The following is a 24,145-nucleotide window of genomic DNA, read 5'->3' as shown; positions in this document are numbered from 1 at the left end:
GTTTACTGCCCAGAACATTCTTGTCCCACCTGATCAGCTGCATCCCATCCAGTGTCAACATGCTTGGTTTCTTGAAGATGCATCCAAGATCATTGAACCCAAAACCCTGAGCATGGTACCATCCACTCAAGAAATCATTCACCTAATCCACTATCTCTTTCCTGAGTCCCAGTCTCCACTTAGGAGGGGAGAGGATTACAATACTTGCATTCCTGATCCCTTCAACATCTGTCCAAGGGACAGATTGTTATTTCAGGGTCTCCTCATTGCAGCCTCGTTTAACCCTAATTAAAGAGTAGGAATTTGTATTAGTCCTCTGGCTTTACTAAGTTTGGTAGTCTCTTTGTGATATTGGGAACGTGGGCCCCCATAAGACAGCAAATCTCTCTCTTGAGAAATTGTCCAGACAGTGAATGAGTGCTTAGTGTCTCTCAGAGAGGGATTTCCAATTACTAACACCCATCCAACTTTTTGTTGGCACTGGTTCTAACAGAGGTGGTTAGCTGGACCAACTCTGTGAGGTTGTCCTTTTCAGGGTCTTCCCATTCACAGATTCTCCTTTTTCCAGCACCACAGCATTGTACCTGTTGTGTAGAAGCACTTCAGGAGCACTGGGGAGACCTATGCCTCAGCTCTCAGCAGAGACAAAGATACAGTCTCCCTGGTCTTGTAAGCCAAGTCCATCAGCTCAGAGTTAGAAGCCAGCTTACCTTCCCCTTGCAAAGACTTAAGGCAGGGCTGTTGCTAAGCCCATGTCACTGCACCATACCATGCATCAATCACTCACTCGGATTTGTGGATACTATGCTGCCTGGTAAGCTCCTCTCACAACACGGCAACTTGCCTGAAAAGTCCATCCAGCTGGATATACTTGCACCCACAACACCCACCTCTGTCTTCAGGCCATAAGAGAGCTAGTAGATTTTGAAACTCCCTTCAATTTAGCATCTAGGCAATTCTTTCAGTTTTTAGAAGATCTGTTTCTGTGTAAACATGTGCCTGGGGAGATGGCCTCTCTGGGTTTCAGCCTCAGCCCAGCAGTGGCAGCAAATGGTCAGCATTTCTAACAGAATTCGTACAGAGGAGACTTGAGAGGGACAAGGAAAACAGTTCAGTTATATGCCTCCCTGGGAATGGTGGCAAATAGCAAGGAACATTAATATCAAAGAGAAGACACAAGAAGGAATTAGTTTCTCCAGCCACCTCCTGCTATGCTTCCAATAATTCCTGGCAGTAGTGGAAATCAGCTACTACTTTTCTCAGCTGTTGCCTCAAACTGAAAAGAGCTGCGAGAGTCTCCTTCAAGGTCACACTGAGGAGGTGAGTCAGTCCCTCGACAGACTATGTAGTTTCTGGGAGAGACAGTGCAATGGTTTATTCTATGAGAAATCGTCACAATTTAGATAATCTCAATATGTATGAATTTTCCTAAACATTCCTGGCAGAGCACAGATAATGGTATCCTTCTATCTGCAAACTGAAAATCAATTGAATTTGGCATATATATATATATCATCACATTTAAGTTTTGACTGCTGTACCCAAATCCAATTCATTCTAAGCATAGAAATTTTGTGTGGCCCTCCCTGTGATGTCCTCTATCATTTAATTCTTTAAATATTTGCATAGTCTTGGGACAGTATGATACAACCACAGTGGGGAAAACAGTTTATAATTTTAATCTGTTGATTACAATTCAGTAGTAGTATAATTTTGTAAAGCAGACTTTTAAGTAAGGATGTATACTGGAAAAGTTGCAGAGAACTTTAGAGAATTTGAAAAGACAGAGAACTATAATTCCATTGATAACAACACAGATTGTCACCTGAATTTAGGACTGTGAAATACATTGGCAAATAACACATTGCTCATGTACAGAAAAGATACGAAGCGATGTAACTGTTAAGATCTGACTATATACATACAGATATTTTCTGCTATGCAGTTGTGCAAGTATAGTTATACCCTGCTGGTAACAGTGACCAATTGCATTTGAACTTCATCTAAAATTCTTGATTATCATCTAACTACTGAGAAGATATTAGGAACGAGGAGGAGTGAGGAAGGAATTCTTCTTTCTTTTGGCCTGACTCACATGTGGGAATTGGTCCCCACCCTGGGACTGGGACCAGTTTCAGGGCAGTCTTTTAGTTCCTAGGCTGGATATTCTGAACCACATCAAAGCTCATCATCCTAAAAGCACTGATTGTCAACACTTGGAATCATCTAGACTTGTTAGACACTTCCTTTTCAAACTAGACCTTCCTTCAACTGACTTTGCACTTAGAGCTGCTTGGCCATGTGCCACACTCCTGCCTATTACATATCTGGGCCCACAGTTTGGGCAACCCAACAGCAAAAACACTGAAGAGTTCTACTGAGAAGTCTGGCTTTGTCACTGTCAACTGGAAATGAAAGACTTCCATTCCCCAGAGTCAGGCATCTGGCCTAGGACACTCAGCTGCTCCCCATGTAGTCCCTGGAGACACAAGCGCATTCTGACAGCACTGCATAAGACAGGCTTGCTACCAACTGCTGAGGGCAGGGCCCCACAGGAAAGCAGCTGCAGCTACTTATTGCTTTATCTGCAGCTGCCAAGGGATGCTGCCTGGACAGTGCAGATGCTGCAGCTTCCCAGGAAGTGGGAGACTGAAGCTCCTTCCTTTACCTGGGGGGAGGAAACCCCCAGCTCTCCTATCCTGGGAGTGGTCTCATCCATCTCTGCTCCTCCCAAGCTTTGCTCTTTGTTCATGGTCTTTTGAGCCCTGTGCTTGGAGCTGCCAAGGTCCTCTTGTCCCCTCCTTGGCCCGACCTATAACGACTGGGATGCAGGGCTCTATGTGGCACTCATCATCCTGATTTGGATGGGTTCGAGCTCTAGACTGAGGCCCGGACACCCAGAATTTGGGTGCTGCACTGGCCCTCTTTAGAAAAGCTCTTCTTACACAGTACCTGATTATTTTATCTTGGATCACAGTATCAGTTTTCTGTCCTTGTGCCTGTATTATTTACAGATGTCTTTCAATAACCAAAATGCCAGTGACCAGGAGAAGGATGTGTTTAGATCTGACAGGATTTAGAGCAGCTCCAGTGACAGTGCCCTTTTCCTAAAACAAGAAGAGTTGCTCTCCATGACTTTCAGCATGTGTCCCTGGATCAAGTACCAGGATTGTCTACAACATCTAATGCTCAGGCAAGACTGTATTGGTAATTATTCTTTCTTTATGAATGTGTGCGAAGTGTTTGTGATGGGCATTCTGGATTGAGGTTATACCAGAATGCAGATCTCAGCTGCACTGACCTACATATCAGAAATCACAGAGCATCTTATGAACTATCTTAACATTATCTCATTCACAGGCTTACAAAAGTATTTCTTGAAGAATCTTCCACTTCTTTGCAATTTTAAGTACGATTGACACATCTGTGCATGAATGTATGCATGCAGTTCTTTCTATATCAGAGGTGACCTCACATCTCTTCTCAAGACACTAGTTCATTTGGACCCCAGCTTCCTACTTGTGTGACCAACTCTTTGTTTCAGCCAGTCACCTCACCATGTCCATGGTGCTCTGGCACTAGCGCTATGAGCTTGAAGGTTGCACATTACTCATCTACTTCAAGGTTTTTGCTAACATAACTACCAAATGTTTTTAGCAGTACTTATTTTCTTTTTAGTGGCTTGTTTAATGTATTGTATGTTTAAGGTATTTCTCATAAATTTTACACCATGACATAGAAAAGATAAATGTTGTCATCCCCATTGTACAGCTGGGGAGCTGCAGCACACACATACCAAGCGATCCACTCTGGGTCATACAGTGAGTCGGTGGGAAAGCCAGCAATAGAATCCATAAGTCCCGCATCCAAGTTCTCTAAGTGCCTTGACTAGTCCAGATTCCCTCCTTAACACCCTTGTCAAATTATTTATAGGCGATGTATTCATATAGTCCGTAAGACATCAAAATTTTCTAATTATATCTAGTCATGTCAAATGACAATTATGCCCTTAGTTCAGTTTGCCAGACAATGCTTTGCCAAAGAAGGCCTGCCAAAAATTTTTTGACCGAAGAAAGAGTAGGCATCTGTAGCATCTGCAGATGAGATCGTATAAAATGTCCCTGCAGCAAGACTGCCCTGTCTCCACGGAAAGCTTCAAGGTAAGTGGATGGGGTCTGCAGCCATGCAGGAGTCTTTCTGTGTTACAGCATTTCTCTGCCTTCAGTGCTCATTTCCAGGAGGAAACTCAATTCCTCAGCTCGAGTTTTAAATCTGCTTTCAAGACACCTGCACGTTTTCACTCTGGAATTCTGTGCAGCAGCAAGTAGGAACTTGCCATTTCTGTTTTGCAGCACTGACCAGCTGCCAGGCTGCGAGCCACCCATCTGGTATCACAAGAGGTAAGAACCTGATTTATTCATGCTTTTGGGTGGGATTTCTGTATGGATGAGCAATCACCTTTTTTACCCTGTATGTGATTACAGTAGGCAGCTGGTGGGTGCTCATGGCTGGTGAGGTTTTCCAATGGTTGTGTTTCTATCTTCCTGCCTCTGATGGCAGACCAGAAAATTCCCATTGGAATACTCTTCATTTCTGCTTAACTGACCAAACAGGGAGTGAGGCATTCTGTCTTCACATCATTGCAGCAGTAGAACTGGACCAAGATGAACCAAGGAGGAAAAAGTGCAAAATTGTATATTTTTCCTCAAAATGTTATCAATTAATAAATCATCTGAGAATACAGACCTTCTTACCATCTTTGAAATATATCAAAGCCCTCTTATATATTCATTTAATTAAAAAAAATCATTTAATAAGATAAAAAAATATTAGCTGTTGAACAGAGGGAATCAATATTACTAATGTATCTAGAAAATTTTCAACTGCAGCTGGCAAAACTTAGCATCAAAACAAAGCATCTAAAGAAACACTCTTATTTTGAAAGCTCATCTGTTCCTGGACTTTTTTTCAATATGTATTTATTTGGGAGGTCCATACAGGCATAGCAGTTCCAAATTCAGTGCTTGAATTTTGTTTCACCCAAGCCATAACATTGGAGTTGGGATTATTTGGATATTGTGCTTATGAATAGCAACTGTAAAAACAAATTAAATTATAACAGAGTATTAAAAATCACATAAACTGTTCTTTTCCTAATCTACAGTTTTTCAGAAATGGTCCTCCACTTTTCATCCTTCTATCAAAATGTTCCACATGTATTTCCACTATTAATGATATCTTATTGAAAGTTGCTCAGCAACTTCACTCTCATGTCACAGACATACTGTTCCTAAAGATCCAAAACTGCAGTTGTGAAAGGTTGTAGTCTGAAGATCTAGACTACATCAGTTATAACCCTGTGTTGTCTAAATCAACCTACAGATTAGGATTTCAGTTAAGTCTTAAATATTGGAGTATGAAGAAAAAACACATGACATGGTAAAGAAGACAAGATGAAAGACATAGAATATAGAAGTTTTCCCAGTCTTACAAAAGATATAAATAGTGTTACATTACTTCTCCCCATTAGAGTCTTCTGCTGAGGTGTCTTCAGTGAAGAGCAGCCATGGCTTCTCCAGATGCTGAGATGGCCGCCTTTGGAGAGGCCGCTCCTTATCTCCGAAAGTCAGAGAAGGAAAGAATTGAGGCCCAGAACAAGCCTTTTGATGCCAAGACATCTGTCTTTGTGGTGCATCCCAAAGAATCCTTTGTGAAAGGGACAATCCAAAGCAAAGAATCTGGGAAGGTCACTGTGAAGACTGAAGGTGGAGAAGTGAGTGAAAAGAAAGGCTGAGGGACGCCATTTGATTCCCACAGTGGTCTCTGAGCTGACATGCAGGGATTTGTCTTTTCTTTGGCAGACTCTAACCGTGAAGGAAGATCAAATCTTCTCCATGAACCCTCCCAAGTACGATAAAATTGAGGACATGGCCATGATGACCCACCTCCATGAACCCGCTGTGCTGTACAACCTCAAAGAGCGTTACGCAGCCTGGATGATCTACGTAAGTACCAGCAGCTCTCTTCCTTGGGTAGCGTAGCTGGGGAGGACTGCTGTGCCCGGCTGAGTGGAAGCCAACGTGCCGTGTCCCTTCCTCACAGACCTACTCGGGCCTCTTCTGTGTCACTGTCAACCCCTACAAGTGGCTGCCGGTGTACAACCCGGAGGTGGTGTTGGCCTACCGAGGCAAAAAGCGCCAGGAGGCCCCTCCACACATCTTCTCCATCTCTGACAACGCCTATCAGTTCATGCTGACTGGTGAGTGACTCCATCTCTCTTGGAATGATTGCTCCACAGAATTCTTACAATGGAGAATTCTTATGAATATAAGACAGCAATGTGCCCTTTCCACAAGGAAGGAAGGCTAGGGGTAAAATGGACTCCATTAGGCAAAGCATTATCAGCAGATTGGAGGAAGCAATCTTTCCTCTTTACTCAGCACTGATGTGTCACACATGGAGGACTATGAGCAGTTTGGGGTTCCCTAGTATGAGAGAGATATGGAAGTGTTGGAATGAGTCCAGTGAAAAGCCACTAAGCTGATGAAGGGACTGGAGCATATCACCTACGTACAAAGGCTGAGAAAGTTGAGATTTTCAGCCTGAAGAAGAGAAGGCTTGGGGGAGATCTTTTCAGTGGATATAAAAACCTGAAGGGAGGATGCAAAGAGAACAGAACCAGGCTCTTATCAGTGGTGCCCAGGGAGAAGACAAGAGGCAAGGGGTACAAACTGAAACACATGTGGTACTCTCTCATCATTAAGAAACACTTCTTTACTATCCAAGTGATTGAGGACTGGAATAGATTTGCCAGACGGGAAGTTGTAGAGTATTGATCATTGGAAATATTCAAAAGCTGCCTGAACACCACGTTGGACAACCTGTTCTAGGGGGCCCTGCTTGGGCAAGGTGTTTGATAATAACCCTTCTTGCCTTATTCTGTGATTCTGTCAAATTCTATAGCAAAAGACAAATTTTTCAAAGTTGTCATTGTTCTGGTCCACACAGTTCTAAGTTTTTCTATCTTCACAGCATTCTTACTCCTATTCGAAATGAAAGGCAACATGGAAGGTGTTGTTTTGTTTGTGGTTTTTTTTTTTTTTTTTTAAGCCTACCTGAAGCATGTAGTCAAAAGCAGAAAAGGAAGAATTAATAGGAAAACTGAATTCAGAGGAAGAATTTTTCCTTTTTTGCACCCATATTTTTTGCATTTTTTTTTAATTTAAATGAATTGAAACTAATCTGGATATGAATTTCTCATTGGTTTGTCTTTGTACTTTAGATGTAATGCTTGACCTTAGTGAGCTTAAATGTTAATTCACTTAAATTTACCTGTGTTCCATTCCTTCTTATTCATTGAGCTTTATGTCCTGTATTTCTGTCTCTTTCACAGACCGCGAGAATCAGTCGATCCTGATCACGTAAGTACGCTCCCTGCTCGGGTCCCTGCGGGGCTGCCCTGTGCCCTGTGTGTACCTTCTCCCTGACCTCACGCTCTCTGCTTCTCTGTTTGGTTTGACAGCGGAGAATCCGGTGCAGGGAAGACTGTGAACACGAAACGTGTCATCCAGTACTTTGCAACAATTGCAGCTAGTGGAGATAAGAAGAAGGAGGAGCAGCCTGGCAAAATGCAGGTACATTAAAGAAATACTGGCTCGAATCAATGCTTTCTTCTGTTCCTCATTTTTAGACAGCATACCCAGTAACAATTATCATTCTGTAGGGAACGCTTGAGGATCAAATCATCAGTGCCAACCCACTGTTGGAAGCCTTTGGAAATGCCAAGACTGTGAGGAATGACAACTCCTCACGCTTTGTAAGTTTTGTTTGAGCAGATATTTTCTGAATTATAATAAGCAGGAATTTATGGCAGTTATCCTTTCCTGTTGTTCAGCCATGCATTTTACAAGAGTAAAACTGAATTTTCTTAGCATGATTTTAACACTTACCCTGAAGTTAGTTAGTGAGATTTTGAAATCAGTGCTGCTTTGAAAAAAAAATTACCTGAATTGCATCAGAGTAGATATTAAACTAGTAGATCACATGCTCATTCTTCTGCAATGTTTTTATACAATATTCTTTAACATTTCCTCATATTTTTGTTCAGTTACTGCAAGACACACAAACAGAAAAAGAAGAGGGAGTGAGGGAAGCAGGGAAGGAAAGAAACTTCTACCTGAATATATCTTTGCTGCATATCATATTGATTTAATCACAATTCAAATCACTTGATACCAAGACAGATTTACACAGCTGTACTAGTTAAATGGATATTCCCATATCATTCAGATGGCTGTTGTCTGTAGGCAGGATAGAATTAGAAGTGTTTGGGATAAGGTATAAATGGGCAATTGAAATGCACTCATTACTTTCCATCTGTATGTTCATCATACATAAAACATACAGCTGTGTCTCTATTGGTTATTTTCGTGGGCAAAAATTTAAAAGACTTTATCTTAGTGGTGAAAATATATGTGACTCATAAGAAAATAACTTTAATAAGAAATCTTGCACCCTATAAAGAGCAAAATTCACCATTTCAGATGCATTTTTTATGTCATAAATTTTAAGACAATTTTTATCCATTCAAAGGGGAAATTCATCAGAATTCACTTTGGTGCCACAGGAAAACTAGCTTCTGCAGATATTGAAACATGTAAGACACTTTCCTCAACTGTTCATGATCCATACACTCATTCATCAGTATCCATCTATCCTTTTTACCCTACCATCTAAATATCCTTCCCTCTTCGTACCTTCTCCCTGCTTTCTCTTTTGCTGTTTCTTTATGTTTCTAATCTTTCTGTTTTCCCTTCAGATCTATTGGAGAAGTCCAGAGTAACTTTTCAGCTGAAGGCAGAAAGAAGCTACCACATATTTTATCAAATTATGTCCAACAAGAAACCAGAGCTAATTGGTAGGAATGATGACTAACTTGGAGAAGATTGCTGAGCATCAGTTCATGCTATTATATACTTACTGAACTATACCTGCGTGTTCCCTCTTCTTACTTTCAGACATGCTTCTCATTACCACCAATCCCTATGACTATCACTTTGTGAGTCAAGGTGAGATCACTGTTCCCAGCATTAATGATCAAGAGGAGCTTATGGCTACAGATGTAAGTAACATTTAAAAATGTTCTGTCTATTGTAATCTCTCCCAGACAAATCTTTTACTTTACATTTTCTGTTGTAGAGTGCCATTGACATCCTGGGCTTTACTGCTGATGAAAAAGTGGCTATTTACAAGTTGACAGGAGCTGTTATGCACTATGGCAACCTGAAGTTCAAGCAGAAACAAAGAGAAGAGCAAGCAGAGCCAGATGGCACAGAAGGTACTAGTGAACTCTGTTGCTGACCTATTAGGAGTAGAAGCAGTAGTAACAGTAATTTAAAACTTAGAGAAGAGTGGAAATGCGTAAAAAAAAAAGTATCTAGATGGAGCTAGTACCCCATGGAGCTAGTATAAGACTGCCATCCCTTTTTTCAAGGACTACCTAATCTTTGTCTGACGTATGAATTGTGTGTGTGTCCATTAATTCTATCCTGGGTTTTCATAGTTTTAGATAGCACAACCTGATGTGCTCATATTGGATAACCACTAACAAGAAAATGTTTTCATAAAACATATTTCTAGATGCTTTTTTTTTTTTTTTTTCCCCTAATTAAGTAGGTGCACTAAATTCACTGTTCATAAAGCACATAATAGAGATTGTTTCTCGGGAATATAGGGTACTCTAATCTCTTATGGACATTCAGACTTGAAGCTATCCTTGCAAAAATGGAATTCTTTGAACAGCAGTCTAAGTGAACTGTAGGTATATATGATAGACTAGGAAAGAAGTGACTTAGATCTTCTGTTTCTCAGCTGATTACTTCATGACTTGAATATTATATAATGTAGACATGACCTAAATAAATTGAGCCCTGACAATTTTTGCCAGTAATTTTGGAATGCATTCCTTTTGAAGGCTATTTTTGCTGCCAAAGAAATACGAAGGGAGCTCAAGTGCCCAAGATCAGGCAGCAATCCTCATAACATCTTGGTGGTTTTGTTCCAGGCTTATAGATACCAATAAGCTTCAGTTTTCAGTGTGAATTTTTAGTAAATAATTTGGGGAAGATTTGCAAAAACACAAATACCACTTAGGCATCCTACTCTGAATGATGTTCAAAACAAAGATGAATTTTCATTCAATGACTGACATGCGTCCTGTGAGATACAGCAAGTAGAAGTTGATCACAAGAACATTTGATATGGCAGTAGCTTCAGAAAGAGTTTATTATTCAATATGCTGCATATCTTGTTAATATTAATTTTTCTATCTCCTTTTCCTGCTATTTAGTTGCAGACAAGGCTGCCTACCTGATGGGTCTGAACTCAGCAGACCTGCTCAAAGCCCTGTGCTATCCCCGTGTCAAGGTTGGGAATGAGTATGTGACCAAGGGTCAGACTGTGCAGCAGGTAAGAAACAGCTGACGACTGGGAACCTCTGGCTTGTAAGACTGGCACATTTTGCTTTATATATTGATTTTTCTTCTGCTGCACTCTTCTTTGTTTTAGGTGAACAACTCAGTTGGTGCTCTGGCAAAGGCTGTCTATGAGAAGATGTTCTTGTGGATGGTTGTTCGCATCAACCAACAGCTGGATACCAAGCAGCCCAGGCAGTACTTCATTGGTGTCCTGGACATCGCTGGCTTTGAGATCTTTGATGTAAGGAGTACATGTTTGAGGTCAGCTTTTAGAGAGTGAGATTATAATGTCAGAGATTTCCAAGCAACAATATTCTAAATATCTTAATCCTTTTGCAACCGCCCCTACCATGAGCTCATTGCCCCCACCAGATCAGGCTGCCCAGGCCCCCACCAACCTGGCCTTGAACACCTCCAGAAATGGGACATCCACAGCTTCTCTGGACAACCTGTTCCAGGGCCTCACCACTCTCTTAAATAGCAGTTATGTTGTTTACATAGAAGTAGCAGTTACAATTCTATATGCAGTAATATTTTAATATTTATCTTAGAGAAATGATAAAGATTACAAAAAAAAACAAGCATACATATATGTATGTAAATATGAATATGTATAAATAGCTTATGGATTCAGATCTCAAGACTTGGAAATCCAGTGACAAATATATAATAGGTTAAAGATATGTGATTTGTTTAAAAGACAAACAAGTTACTGGATAAATGGCTAATCAGAGAGATCAGATAATTACTGATAAAACTGTCAGTCATTTTTTTGTCTGAAGAAAGGCAGAAGTACTTTAATAATTTTAGGAGATTCATCAGGAATCCTGTCCTCATTAAATAGGTATTTCTTTGGGGAATTGCTGTGATGCAGTGCTGTTATGTAACTACATTTTAACAAGAGAGGTGCATGAAAGATTAAGAATTATAAAGAAATCATACAGTAATTGTTCATCTTAATAACTGACACGTTGTTTGTTATGTTTTGTTTTGTTTTTGGCACTGGGAAGTTCAACAGCTTGGAGCAGCTGTGCATCAACTTCACCAATGAGAAACTGCAACAGTTCTTCAACCATCACATGTTCGTTCTGGAACAAGAGGAGTATAAGAAGGAAGGCATTGAATGGGAGTTCATTGACTTTGGCATGGACCTGGCTGCTTGCATTGAGCTCATTGAAAAGGTAAATTTTTAATTCAGAATGTCCTGCATTTTCAGAAGCTAATCGTTGGAGATTAACTATTAATTCCTTGATTAGTTTAATGCACTCATTTTTAGTTAATGAAGTATCTCTTGACATCTACATTTGCTTATTTTTCATTACAATGTTCATGAATAGCTATGGAAGTCTTCCTTTACACACCTCCTCTGCATGCAAGATGTCTCTGCTTACTTTATTAAAGGATAGTATTTCAAAAACATAAAGCAGCTCCTAAAGTAAAATAAATGAATTTCCTTGAGATTCTGGAATTAATTTATTTGCTGAACAATACATTTTTTTTTTCTTGATGGTTCATAGTAGAGTACAATCTCTGCCTATCCTTTTAGAGCAACAGAATTAAAGATATTTCTTGTAGTGCTGTATTAATTTAGGTAGTTGGTTAAAAGTATAAAAATGAACTAAACATAAAATGGAAACATTTGTGAATGTTTTTAAACATGATTATGGATTTCGTGATTTTTTTAACTTGATTATTACATTAAAAAAAGTCCTAAATGATCATGCCAAATTTAGAGTCAAGCAGGTGAACCGCAGATGATGTAAACTCACTTTTTAGAATGAAATTTACTTCACATCAAGGATGTAAGTTTCTTCTTCAGCTTCCTCTTTTACTACATTTACTTGAAGACCAAGTGGTGATCATATTATATTCGATATAATATTCTATTTTATGTATTGTAATATTTCCAGCCCATGGGCATCTTCTCCATCCTGGAAGAGGAGTGCATGTTCCCCAAGGCAACTGACACCTCTTTCAAGAACAAGCTCTATGACCAGCATCTGGGCAAGTCCAGCAACTTCCAGAAGCCCAAGCCTGCCAAAGGCAAGGCTGAGGCCCACTTCTCCTTAATACACTACGCTGGCACAGTGGACTACAACATCACTGGCTGGCTTGAGAAGAACAAGGACCCCCTGAACGAAACTGTCATTGGGCTGTACCAGAAGTCATCTGTGAAGACACTGGCCTTACTGTTTGCCAACTATGGTGGAGCAGAAGCAGGTCAGATTTCTAATATTCTTAACTTGTCACCTTCATAATATGTAAAGATTAACCTTACAAAAATGACTTATAAAATACATTTGTTTTTGAAGAGGCTAGTGGTGGTGGTGGTGGCAAGAAGGGTGGTAAGAAGAAGGGTTCTTCGTTCCAGACTGTCTCAGCTCTTTTCCGGGTAAAGTGTGAATCTCATAATCATTATAATAACATGAAAACAGTTATGGATCTGAGTTATCTGAACCTCCATTCTCCTCACAACTTTTGTTTTATGATGAAAAATCAATAAGTATAAATTGCGCAGCTGTTTTTTCTCTGCCTTTTCTTCTTTATTTTCTGCTCATATTTATGATATGTTTTGAGTACTCTTCAGGTGACCCCCTGAATTTGTTTCAAAATTTCACTTATATTCTCTATGAAAAATTTTGTTTTACCTGTGATGTAGTAATAACAATAATTGTGTATTGTCTTAAATTTTTTCATTTCCTCCAGATTATGATTCAGAGATTTAAACTTTCTGTTAATAAAATTATATAGGAGATTTCATTAAATTTAAAGTTTGGATCTGAAAGCTACATTCTCCAAAGATTCATTATATTCTTTTCACCTATATTCAGAGTGTGTAGAAGTAAAAAAATTTAATCTAAGCTTCTACTCATGATCCCATAGGAGAACTTAAATAAGCTGATGACCAACCTACGGAGTACTCACCCTCATTTTGTCCGCTGCATCATCCCAAATGAAACAAAAACACCTGGTAAGATGCTCCAGCGGAGACACTGAAGTCGTCTCCCTTGGTGGTGGAAACAGTGGTATTCATTTGTAAAATTAATTATTAGGTGCCATGGAGCATGAACTGGTGCTGCACCAGCTGCGCTGTAATGGCGTGCTGGAGGGGATCAGGATTTGCAGGAAAGGCTTCCCCAGCAGAGTCCTCTATGCAGACTTTAAACAGAGGTAAGAGCACTCTGCCTTTAGCATGACTGTAAGGAACGTCGAGATTTGGGAAAAATGGCCTTAGCTTCCTCTTTTGCTTATCACAGGTACAAGGTGCTTAATGCCAGTGCCATCCCCGAGGGACAGTTCATTGATAGCAAGAAAGCTTCTGAGAAGCTTCTTGGGTCAATCGATGTGGACCACACCCAATACAAATTTGGTCACACCAAGGTACCAACTCTCCTCAACACAGTCCCTGTATTTGTGTTTTGTTCTACCTGACAGTGATGCACTGCAATGTTCTGTTTCTTCAGGTGTTCTTCAAAGCTGGGCTGCTGGGACTCCTGGAGGAGATGAGGGATGAGAAGCTGGCACAGCTCATCACTCGCACACAGGCCAGGTGCAGGGGCTTCCTGATGAGAGTGGAGTACCAGAGAATGGTGGAGAGGAGGTAGGTGTTTCCCATCTTCACTTAAAGGCACTGTACTTTGGGGAAAGTCCTAGTGATCATATCTCACAAAATAATCAAATGTACATTTTAATTATGCTTCAGAGAGTCCATCTTCTGCATCCAGTACAATGTTCGTGCATTCATGAATGTCAAGCACTGGCCCTGGATGAAGCTGTTTTTCAAGATCAAGCCCCTGCTAAAGAGCGCAGAGTCTGAGAAGGAGATGGCCACCATGAAGGAAGAGTTTGAGAAGACCAAGGAAGAGCTTGCAAAGTCTGAGGCAAAGAGGAAGGAGCTGGAGGAGAAAATGGTGAAGCTGGTGCAGGAGAAAAATGATCTGCAGCTCCAAGTGCAGGCTGTGAGCATCATTGTTATTATTTTTATTTTTATTATGGGAAATCATTCAGTAAGTTCTAAACCTTCTTCCAGAGAGCAAACTACACTCTGAACTGCTTTAGTAAAATGTTTTAAGCCAAATAGCATGTATCTGAAGGTAAAATTCAGGCCACTTTATGTAACATTTAGTGCTGTTAATTTCAAACACATTTTTACTATACAGAAAAAAAGCTTCTTAGTGTATATGAGAAAAATTACCAGAAATTTGAAAATATTTTCTCAGTGATGGATGAACTAAAAAAAATTATTTTCATTTCTCAGTACATCCACGTAACTTTGAAACTGGCAATGGTGAAAAATGGAAAATTATGATAAGTCATAAATTACTGGCACATTTGAATGGACAGCATAAACGAATCAAACAGTGTACTGGCATATAGGAACTAAACATCATGTCTGGGGATGCAAAAGGTCTGAAAAAATAAAGCTAATTGAAAACTTATTCAAAATTTCTAATTTAAATTGTAACTGCGCAATATCTGCTTTGCAAATAGAAATTATATGAGTCTTCCTGATCTATTCCTTGAGAATTAAATAGCCTTTATTCTTCTGTGTTAAAGCCAGACATTTTTAAAATAAACACTTTTCCCCTCAGGAAGCTGATGCTTTGGCAGATGCTGAGGAAAGGTGTGACCAGCTCATCAAAACCAAAATCCAGCTGGAAGCCAAAATTAAGGAGGTGACAGAAAGGGCTGAGGATGAGGAGGAAATTAATGCTGAGCTGACAGCCAAGAAGAGGAAACTGGAGGATGAATGCTCAGAGCTGAAGAAAGATATAGATGACCTGGAGTTAACATTGGCCAAGGTTGAGAAGGAAAAGCATGCCACCGAAAACAAGGTATGAGGCAGAAGATGTCAGTCACACTCCAATAAAGAGCTCTGTGCTGTTATGGGAGTCGTGTACCTATTTAGCTTTAATTATACTTGCTTCTTTCTCTTCAAAGGTGAAAAACCTCACAGAGGAAATGGCAGCCCTGGATGAGACCATTGCCAAGCTGACAAAAGAGAAGAAAGCCCTCCAAGAGGCCCATCAGCAGACACTGGATGACCTGCAGGCTGAAGAGGACAAAGTCAATACGCTGACCAAAGCTAAAACCAAGCTGGAGCAGCAAGTGGACGATGTAAGAACAAAAGCATAGGGCTATTATAGGACTGTTGTGGAGATAAACATGGCTGGCAGAGCACTATGATCTCATTCTGTTTAGCTGGAAGGGTCCCTGGAGCAAGAGAAAAAGCTGCGCATGGACCTTGAGAGAGCAAAGAGGAAACTTGAAGGAGACCTGAAGATGTCCCAGGATACCATAATGGATTTGGAAAATGATAAACAGCAGCTGGATGAGAAACTGAAGAAGTAAGTGAGGCTGTGGGACACCTGAGTGTTGGTGGGTACACTTAGATGTTTTTTTCAGGCACTAACACCACTTAACTTGTGCAAAAGGAAAGACTTTGAAATCAGCCAAATCCAGAGCAAAATTGAGGATGAGCAAGCCCTGGGCATGCAGTTACAGAAGAAGATCAAGGAGCTGCAGGCAAGTCTCTGGTCCTTCCCTTCTGCCCTTCAGAAAACATCTGAAGGAGGACATGGGTGTGAAGGGTTCCTGATGTTCCCCAGGCCCGTATTGAGGAACTGGAGGAGGAAATCGAGGCAGAGCGAACCTCTCGGGCCAAAGCAGAGAAGCACCGAGCTGACCTCTCCAGGGAGCTGGAGGAGATCAGTGAGCGCCTGGAGGAAGCAGGAGGGGCTACGGCAGCTCAGATCGAGATGAACAAGAAGCGCGAGGCAGAATTCCAGAAGATGCGCCGTGACCTCGAAGAGGCCACGCTGCAGCACGAAGCCACGGCTGCCGCCCTGCGGAAGAAGCATGCGGACAGCACAGCGGAGCTTGGGGAGCAGATCGACAACCTGCAACGAGTCAAGCAGAAGCTGGAGAAGGAGAAGAGTGAGCTGAAGATGGAGATTGATGACTTGGCCAGCAACATGGAGTCTGTCTCCAAAGCTAAGGTACTGAAAATATATTAAAAAAAACCTTGAAAATAAATAATGTTGAATGATACCACTTTAATATATGGCCTAGTTACAATAAATAAATCTGTATAAAAATCTATTTTTAAACTCAAAACCAATGAGCGTCATATTGCCTGCTCTGCTGGCCACATTTTTCTAATGAAAATCATGCTGTTCATAATGAGGTTTACTTCAGGTATTAATCTTCATTCATTCTATTTGATCTCCACAGGCAAACCTGGAAAAGATGTGTCGTACTCTAGAAGACCAACTGAGTGAGATTAAGTCAAAGGAGGAGGAGCATCAACGCATGATCAACGATCTCAGCACTCAAAGGGCTCGTCTGCAGACAGAATCAGGTGAGAGTGCATTCATTGTGGAATGGGACAGCATCCTTTAAATTTTTATTTTAGTCCCAAGTGACTAGATTTCGTTTCTCTATGCTTTCTCAGGTGAATACTCACGCCAGGTGGAAGAGAAAGATGCTCTGATTTCTCAGCTGTCTCGAGGCAAGCAGGCATTCACCCAGCAGATTGAGGAACTCAAGAGGCACTTAGAGGAAGAAATCAAGGTGTTATCTTTTCTTACAGCTCACTGCTAAAAACATATTTAACTTCTCATTGTATAATAGGGTAAGGGACTACACTAGGGAGTGTGATTAGTGCATTTTGTCCTCTAATCTTATATCTATCATTCGTTATAACACATGTAATTTCCAGTGGTCATATTTGAAGTATTAAATTAATTCACTGTGAGAGATTCTCCAGGATGTTTATATTCATTATCCTACTAATGTTTATTCCCTCAGGCCAAGAACGCCCTGGCCCACAGCTTGCAGTCTGCCCGCCATGACTGTGACTTGCTCCGGGAACAATACGAGGAGGAGCAGGAAGCCAAGGGTGAGCTGCAGCGTGCCCTGTCCAAGGCCAACAGCGAAGTGGCCCAGTGGAGAACCAAATACGAGACGGACGCTATTCAGCGCACAGAGGAGCTGGAGGAGGCCAAGTATGCGGAGGGAAAGTGGGGAAGGCTGGTAGAAAGTAGTGAATATTTGAAGAAATCTCTGAGATACTGAAGGGCAAAAGACAAATAGCAGGTTGGAGAGGAGTGATAAGAAGGGAAATTTGTGCTGTTGAGATGGTGGTTTCAAAAGGACAAATGGGCAACATGACAGAGAATGCAAGAGAAAGGCAATGTATGATGTATGCAGTGAGATGAGGAATTTCTAGACTTGAGGAAAGGAAAAGGGAATAAAGTTCGGGAAATGCTCTACATGGGGAGCATCTGGGCAGAATACTGTGGAGTGCATAAGTACAGTAGTGAAAATGACAGAAAAATCTCCACTTTGCTCCCAAATACTGAGCTGGGCTTACAACCTCCCAGGAAGAAGCTGGCACAGCGCCTGCAGGAGGCAGAGGAACACGTTGAAGCCGTGAATGCCAAATGTGCTTCCCTGGAAAAGACAAAGCAGAGGCTGCAGAATGAGGTGGAGGACCTGATGATTGACGTGGAGCGAGCAAATGCTGCCTGCGCAGCTCTGGACAAGAAGCAGAAGAACTTTGACAAGGTATTCTGGGCTCCAGCCCTGCGTTTCCTGAGCAGAACATGACTGCCACATCCGTACTCATGATCTGTTGCTCCTCAGATCCTGGCGGAATGGAAGCAGAAGTACGAGGAAACGCAGGCTGAGCTGGAGGCCTCCCAGAAGGAGTCTCGCTCCCTCAGCACAGAGCTGTTCAAGATGAAGAATGCCTATGAGGAGTCCCTGGACCACCTGGAAACGCTGAAGCGTGAGAACAAGAACTTGCAGCGTAAGTCGCTCAGCCTTTCGTGCTGGCAGGGCTTTCTCAGAAGCTTTCCTGCCCACCTTTCCACCTGGGTCTGTGCCTGCAGGGATGGGAGCAGACCTGTTATGCTGGTGTCACAGGGCCTTTCCCTGTATCCTCTATATCTGACCATGTGAATGTTCATTCTTCTCTACAGAGGAGATTTCTGACCTCACGGAGCAGATTGCAGAGGGAGGAAAGGCAATTCATGAGCTGGAGAAAGTCAAGAAGCAGATTGAACAGGAGAAGTCTGAAATCCAGGCTGCCTTGGAGGAAGCTGAGGTACATGCTCATGATCACTGATTTAGTGTGTGGAATCCTGTTTAACATCATGAAAGACAAAAGCATTGAGCAAATCTTATTGCTCTGTTCCTACTAGGTCTGAAGGTCTAGCATTGGTATACCTATCATGCAGAGCATAATAGTGCCTTTCCTTTTCGTTTCTGTGAGATAATTTGGAAGAAAACTGTAAGAAAAAACTTTTTTTGTTGTTATTCAGGCCTCCCTGGAACATGAAGAGGGGAAGATCCTGCGCCTTCAACTGGAACTCAACCAGGTCAAGTCTGAGATTGACAGGAAGATAGCTGAGAAAGATGAGGAAATTGACCAGCTGAAGAGAAGTCACCTCAGAATTGTGGAGTCCATGCAGAGCACCCTGGATGCTGAGATCAGGAGCAGGAATGAAGCCCTGCGGCTGAAGAAGAAGATGGAGGGAGACCTGAATGAAATGGAGATCCAGCTGAGCCATGCCAACCGTGTTGCCGCAGAGGCACAAAAGAACCTGAGAAACACACAAGGAGTGCTCAAGGTATGTTAAACTAAGTTATGTGCATGTAGCTATCTGTCTTGCATGGAATTATACTGATATGTATCTAAACTATTATAGAATAGCAGTAACTACTATTGTCCAACAGTTCTCTGCCATATTATATCTCTTTCCTCTTTTACAGGATACCCAAATACATTTGGATGATGCCCTCAGGACACAGGAGGACCTGAAGGAGCAGGTGGCCATGGTAGAGCGCAGAGCAAACCTGCTGCAGGCTGAGATTGAGGAGCTACGGGCAGCCCTGGAGCAGACGGAGCGCTCGAGAAAAGTGGCTGAGCAGGAACTGATGGATGCAAGTGAGAGAGTTCAGCTCCTCCACACTCAGGTTAGATTCTTGGCTGAGACTACCAAAAATAAAGGTAGATGTGTAAATAATGTGTAAGGAGATACATTTGTTGTTGCAATCTCTTCTTCAGAGTTGAACAGACATTCTATAGGAAAAAAGAAAATTACCCCTGGAATTTTACTTCTCATTTTTGTCAAGATCATGAGATGCCCTAATTGTCGTTATCACTTTCTCATTTAAAATAGCCAATTTCAGTATATTTTTGAGCTGTCTTTTGTTTTTATTTCCAGATTTTTCTTCTTTGTAAGTTCTTGAATCATCCATCCCTTGTAGGAAGGACCTTAATCTAAATCTCAATTTTTGTACTTAGACAAAGAACTGTATTATAGCTAAGTGAGTACAATTGCATTCAGGAGTGCTTCTTTGTATTGTCTTTCTTTATATGGTCTGACAACATTAGACATTTAAAGGAAGATGGTAATAATAGATTCATAAATTGTAACTTCAAATTTAAGCAATACAGTTCTCAAATTAAGTGTTCTGTTTTGGAACAAAATGCAGAAAACACTTCTGATTTTAAATAGAACACCAGCTTGATCAACACCAAGAAGAAACTGGAAACAGACATTGCCCAGATTCAGAGTGAAATGGAAGATACCATCCAGGAAGCCCGCAATGCTGAAGAGAAGGCCAAGAAGGCCATCACTGACGTGAGTTGGGGCATGCCTTCACTGCTGATGGTGGATGCATGCTCCCCAAATATCTCCAGTCACAAAGTGATTCTTTCTCCTCCAGGCAGCCATGATGGCAGAAGAGCTGAAGAAGGAGCAGGACACCAGTGCCCACCTGGAGAGGATGAAGAAGAACCTGGACCAGACGGTGAAGGACCTGCAGCACCGTCTGGATGAGGCGGAGCAGCTGGCCCTGAAGGGAGGCAAGAAGCAAATCCAGAAGCTGGAGGCCAGGGTGCGTAGGACTGGTATTTGTGCAAGCGTGTGCAATCCCAGGTCAGAAATAGCAGGGAAGCTCCAATGATGGGTTTCTCATTGCAGGTGCGGGAGCTGGAAGGGGAGGTTGATGCTGAGCAGAAGCGCAGCGCTGAAGCCGTGAAGGGTGTGCGCAAGTACGAGAGGAGGGTGAAGGAGCTGACCTACCAGGTAAGGTTGATGGCATCTTTGTGTTGACATACCATTCTATAGGAACCCACTGCATTTCTCTATGAAGTCCAAGAGGAAATGTCATTTTATGGTGTGGGGAAAAACAATTCTCTCTCTTTCCTGCTTACCATCTTCTTTAGTCTGAGGAAGACCGGAAGAACATTCTTAGACTCCAGGATCTGGTGGACAAACTGCAGATGAAAGTGAAATCCTACAAGAGACAAGCTGAGGAGGCTGTAAGTATTTCTGGGAAAATAAGCAAGCTTTGCTTTCCATTGGTGGTGATGAATATAAGAAATTTGGAAAATACCATTGTTCATTGATGGGATGTTTCAGGATCTTTGTCATCCAGACAAACCACTCTTATACCCGAGCACCAAATTAGTGGTATTGAGTACATAAATGAAAAAATCAAGTAATGAAATAGCTACTCAGTTGCAACAAAGAACTAGTGCAGTTGGTTGTAGTGGAGTCTTGAATAAGGGAGGATGAGGAGGTCATTGTTAGTCTTATGTTTAGGCAGTAGTAGGCAGGAAACAGGGGGTCTGTACTCTCTCCCAAGGAACCTTTCTAAGCCTGGCCACAGGAGGACTGAAAACTCTGCCTGGTTCTCACCACATAACCCCTCTCCCCACACAGGAGGAGCTGTCCAATGTCAACCTCTCCAAGTTCCGCAAGATCCAGCACGAGCTGGAGGAAGCCGAGGAGCGGGCTGACATTGCAGAGTCACAGGTCAACAAGCTCCGAGCAAAGAGCCGGGAGTTTCATGGCAAGAAGATAGAAGAGGAAGAATGAGGATGTCATGAGGCAGCATAGCAGCCTGAGGAGTGCACAAAATGTGTACTCTCTGTTGCTATCACTTATAATTTGTCATTTTTATCACCTCAACGGCTAGACAATAAAGACCATAGAGTCCTCTGCATATGCAGCAGAAGCAGTGTGGCTTTTTGTTTGTTATAATTCAGTTCTGTAGGTATGTAAATTTGAAACATTTTCAAATGAACCTTTTTTTCAGTTTTATGGTTGGATAACAATTTGCTTAGTCTCATTCCCATAGTTTCTGTAGTCTATCATGTTATATTACTAATTATGGATAAACAGTAACAAAGTCTCCATCCTGACAACAGGGTAGCGTCAGGACGGAGGCAGAAGGATTACATGGTCTATCCTAGCACAGTAAAATGCTTCTGCTTTGGGGACCTCTCTCCAAATGGGTGCAGTACACAGAGTTAGTCTATGCTCTGTGCTGGTCCATTCTCACTTTGGAAGCCATGATTTCACTCATAAATAAACAAGAAATAAACAAATACATAAATGAGAAAAATCTGAAGTCCCAAATGTATCCATATGGCTCTGAGTCCTCATGGAGAAACCTATGCAAGGACTGAGCTGCTGCCTTCTCTGAACAAGTGGCCGTTTGTTTGCAAGCAATATTAAAAATATCAGGCAGGATCCGATCCATTACCCAGCTTATTAGTGGAAGATGTTTTTAAGAATCAATTTTAAAGTAGAACAAATAATTTATTTGGATAAGATGACATGGCAGTTTCTTACTTTCTCTATTCTGTAGACCAACCAGTCCCAACCAGACAGTTCCTATTATAAAATAAATGGAGACTGATTGGTAGAAGCAAGAAAAAGAGGACTAACTAGGGTATAAAGCCCTATGCAAGATAACATATAGAGAAAGGATAACAATGCAGAAACTGCTGCTGTACTGTGGAGCTCTTTTAAGTTTTGAAATATTAATATAAAACCATAATAAACTTCTGTGAAGTGGAATAATATGCATAGTGGAGCTATGCATAAATATATATAAAAAAAGTAAAAGAATAGGTATTTTTTTTTAACCTCGTAAGATAAGACTTGATCTGAGAATAATTCTGTGCACATTACATACTAACAGAACCCTGGATGGACAGAGAAGCAAAAGTCACTCAGATGTTTGCTGGTCTGGAAGTTTAAAACAGAAGACAGCTGATGATGTGAAGGTCAAGCAGCAGTGGAGCTAGAAAAATGGAATAGCCATCCTGGCAGTGCTGGACCCTGGTACATCATGTATCTGCTGTGGGTGGTACTAATGTCAGTATGCTCAGTACAGGGACTCTTATGCCCCCTAGGTCCTAGCTAGCTCTGCATCACTGTTTCCATAGAACACTTCAAGGAGCTGTGAAGCTGCTGGAGAAAGGAATTGGAGTTGCTGCCAAAGAGATTCAGAGGAGGGAGTGTGAGGAAAGACTGGCACCGACCACAGCCAGCAGTGTACTTGCAGCACCAGAATTTGGGATCAGGAGGCTCTCTTTCTCCCAGGTACACTGAGGCTTAGACCTATGGAGTCCTCTCATGTTGTAACCAAATATGGATGTACTTTGCTAAGCAGCAACTAAATATATTGAAGGAGAAGATGACACCCTGTGTATGACTGCTCTTGAGAGACAGCATCTTTATGTGTGAAACTGTGAAAGTTGCATCAATGCCAGTGATATCTGGGATCCAAAGAAGTGAGACAGCCCCTCTCCATTCTCCCTTCCCCAGCATGCTCCAAAAAGACGTGAGATTCTTTCTTTCTAGACAAAATCTTTTTTTCCACACATTGACAGGCAGAAAAAGAACAATTTCTTTATTAAGATGCACATAACTCTAATCAAGCTCTTTTCATTTTGATAATGCTATGAAAAAATTTTCCCTTGGATATTAGCCCAAAGAATATTTCTACACTGTTCAGTTCCTCCTATGAGAATGACAAAGAATGCAAAGCTGCACGGTGCAGAAAAGGACACTGGCCAGTATTCAAGAACATCCTGCATTAATCTCCCCCACACATGCTGCATGAGAAACATCAGTCAGCGAGTACACTCTCCTGGAGGCTTGGTTTAGTTTATTTAGTTTAAATAACAACAAAATAAAGCTTAATTCTGGAGTCAGCGTCTTTCAATTGGCAATGGACCACAATGGGTTCAGGACCATAGTTTGATCCTTAAAATCCCAGTTCCCCTTGGACAATGTTACAATCCTCGTTCAAAACATAAGACTTGGCCCGACTGTGAAAGAATCTCAAAGCAGCTGAAAATGTTAAGGCTTCTCTCTTATCTGTAAGCAATTATTTCTTGAGAATCTGTTACTAAATGCTCAGCTGGTAAAAGGTAACATTACAGGTTCCCTGAATTATGACATCTCAATCCAATTATCTATTTCAAATTGCACATCGCACTGAGCTGACCTGGCCTTACCACTGAGCATCCCAGAAAGAAAGATAAGAGACTTCTTGGAATCAGAATGGAAAAGTAATTGGAGGAGTAAGAAAAATTAGCTACTCTTCCCTTTGTGGTTTGCTGCCATATATGGAGAACAGGAGTCAGGACACTATTTCTGGAGTCAGGATGCTTGTGATTTGATAAGTGATGATGCAAAGGTAACTGATCTTGGAAAAAACTTTGGTCCTTAATAGGCATAAAGTAATGTCTTAAGAGAAAGTTTAAAATAGATGCAGTTGATGGACTCCATTAAAGCTGCTGCCACATATGTACTATGGAGATCTCTTACCTACTACAGCTTGGACATGAAAGAATG

The 24,145-nt window shown here is 41.5% G+C and overlaps 1 protein-coding gene across 1 annotated transcript; it reads left to right on the top strand.

Moving 5' to 3' along the window:
• The first annotated feature begins 4,085 nt into the window (after positions 1-4,085).
• LOC100544198 (myosin heavy chain, skeletal muscle, adult) lies at positions 4,086-21,503 on the top strand. The gene is made up of 40 exons (XM_085240353.1): positions 4,086-4,160; positions 4,353-4,400; positions 5,531-5,773; positions 5,862-6,005; positions 6,103-6,259; positions 7,394-7,421; positions 7,523-7,634; positions 7,724-7,816; positions 8,593-8,656; positions 8,819-8,917; positions 9,018-9,121; positions 9,199-9,337; positions 10,349-10,467; positions 10,567-10,716; positions 11,486-11,656; positions 12,386-12,695; positions 12,788-12,867; positions 13,359-13,446; positions 13,529-13,646; positions 13,733-13,856; positions 13,940-14,076; positions 14,179-14,434; positions 15,068-15,310; positions 15,417-15,593; positions 15,678-15,823; positions 15,911-16,001; positions 16,085-16,474; positions 16,710-16,836; positions 16,930-17,048; positions 17,286-17,482; positions 17,861-18,044; positions 18,123-18,288; positions 18,461-18,585; positions 18,803-19,111; positions 19,254-19,457; positions 20,003-20,128; positions 20,214-20,384; positions 20,471-20,575; positions 20,716-20,811; positions 21,215-21,503. The coding sequence occupies exons 3-40, from the start codon at positions 5,567-5,569 to the stop codon at positions 21,368-21,370; spliced, it is 5,832 nt and encodes a 1,943-aa protein (XP_085096479.1). The 5' UTR covers positions 4,086-4,160; positions 4,353-4,400; positions 5,531-5,566; the 3' UTR covers positions 21,371-21,503.
• The last annotated feature ends 2,642 nt before the right edge of the window (positions 21,504-24,145 follow it).

Source organism: Meleagris gallopavo, chromosome 20 (genome assembly GCF_905368555.1).
Source record: "Meleagris gallopavo chromosome 20, MGAL_WU_HG_1.1, whole genome shotgun sequence".
NCBI lineage: Eukaryota > Metazoa > Chordata > Aves > Galliformes > Phasianidae > Meleagris > Meleagris gallopavo.
The sequence above is the reverse complement of the archived record's forward strand: the minus strand, read 5'-3'. Positions and strand labels throughout refer to the sequence as shown.

What these genes read in the sequence shown, in the direction of transcription:
- LOC100544198 (XM_085240353.1), top strand. Translation starts at nt 5,567, where the DNA reads ATGGCTTCTCCAGATGCTGAGATGGCCGCCTTTGGAGAGGCCGCTCCT. An exon ending in GCATTGAGCTCATTGAAAAG is followed by an intron (nt 11,657 to 12,385) that starts GTAAATTTTTAA and finishes TAATATTTCCAG; the next exon opens with CCCATGGGCATCTTCTCCAT. An exon ending in ACAAATTTGGTCACACCAAG is followed by an intron (nt 13,857 to 13,939) that starts GTACCAACTCTC and finishes CTGTTTCTTCAG; the next exon opens with GTGTTCTTCAAAGCTGGGCT.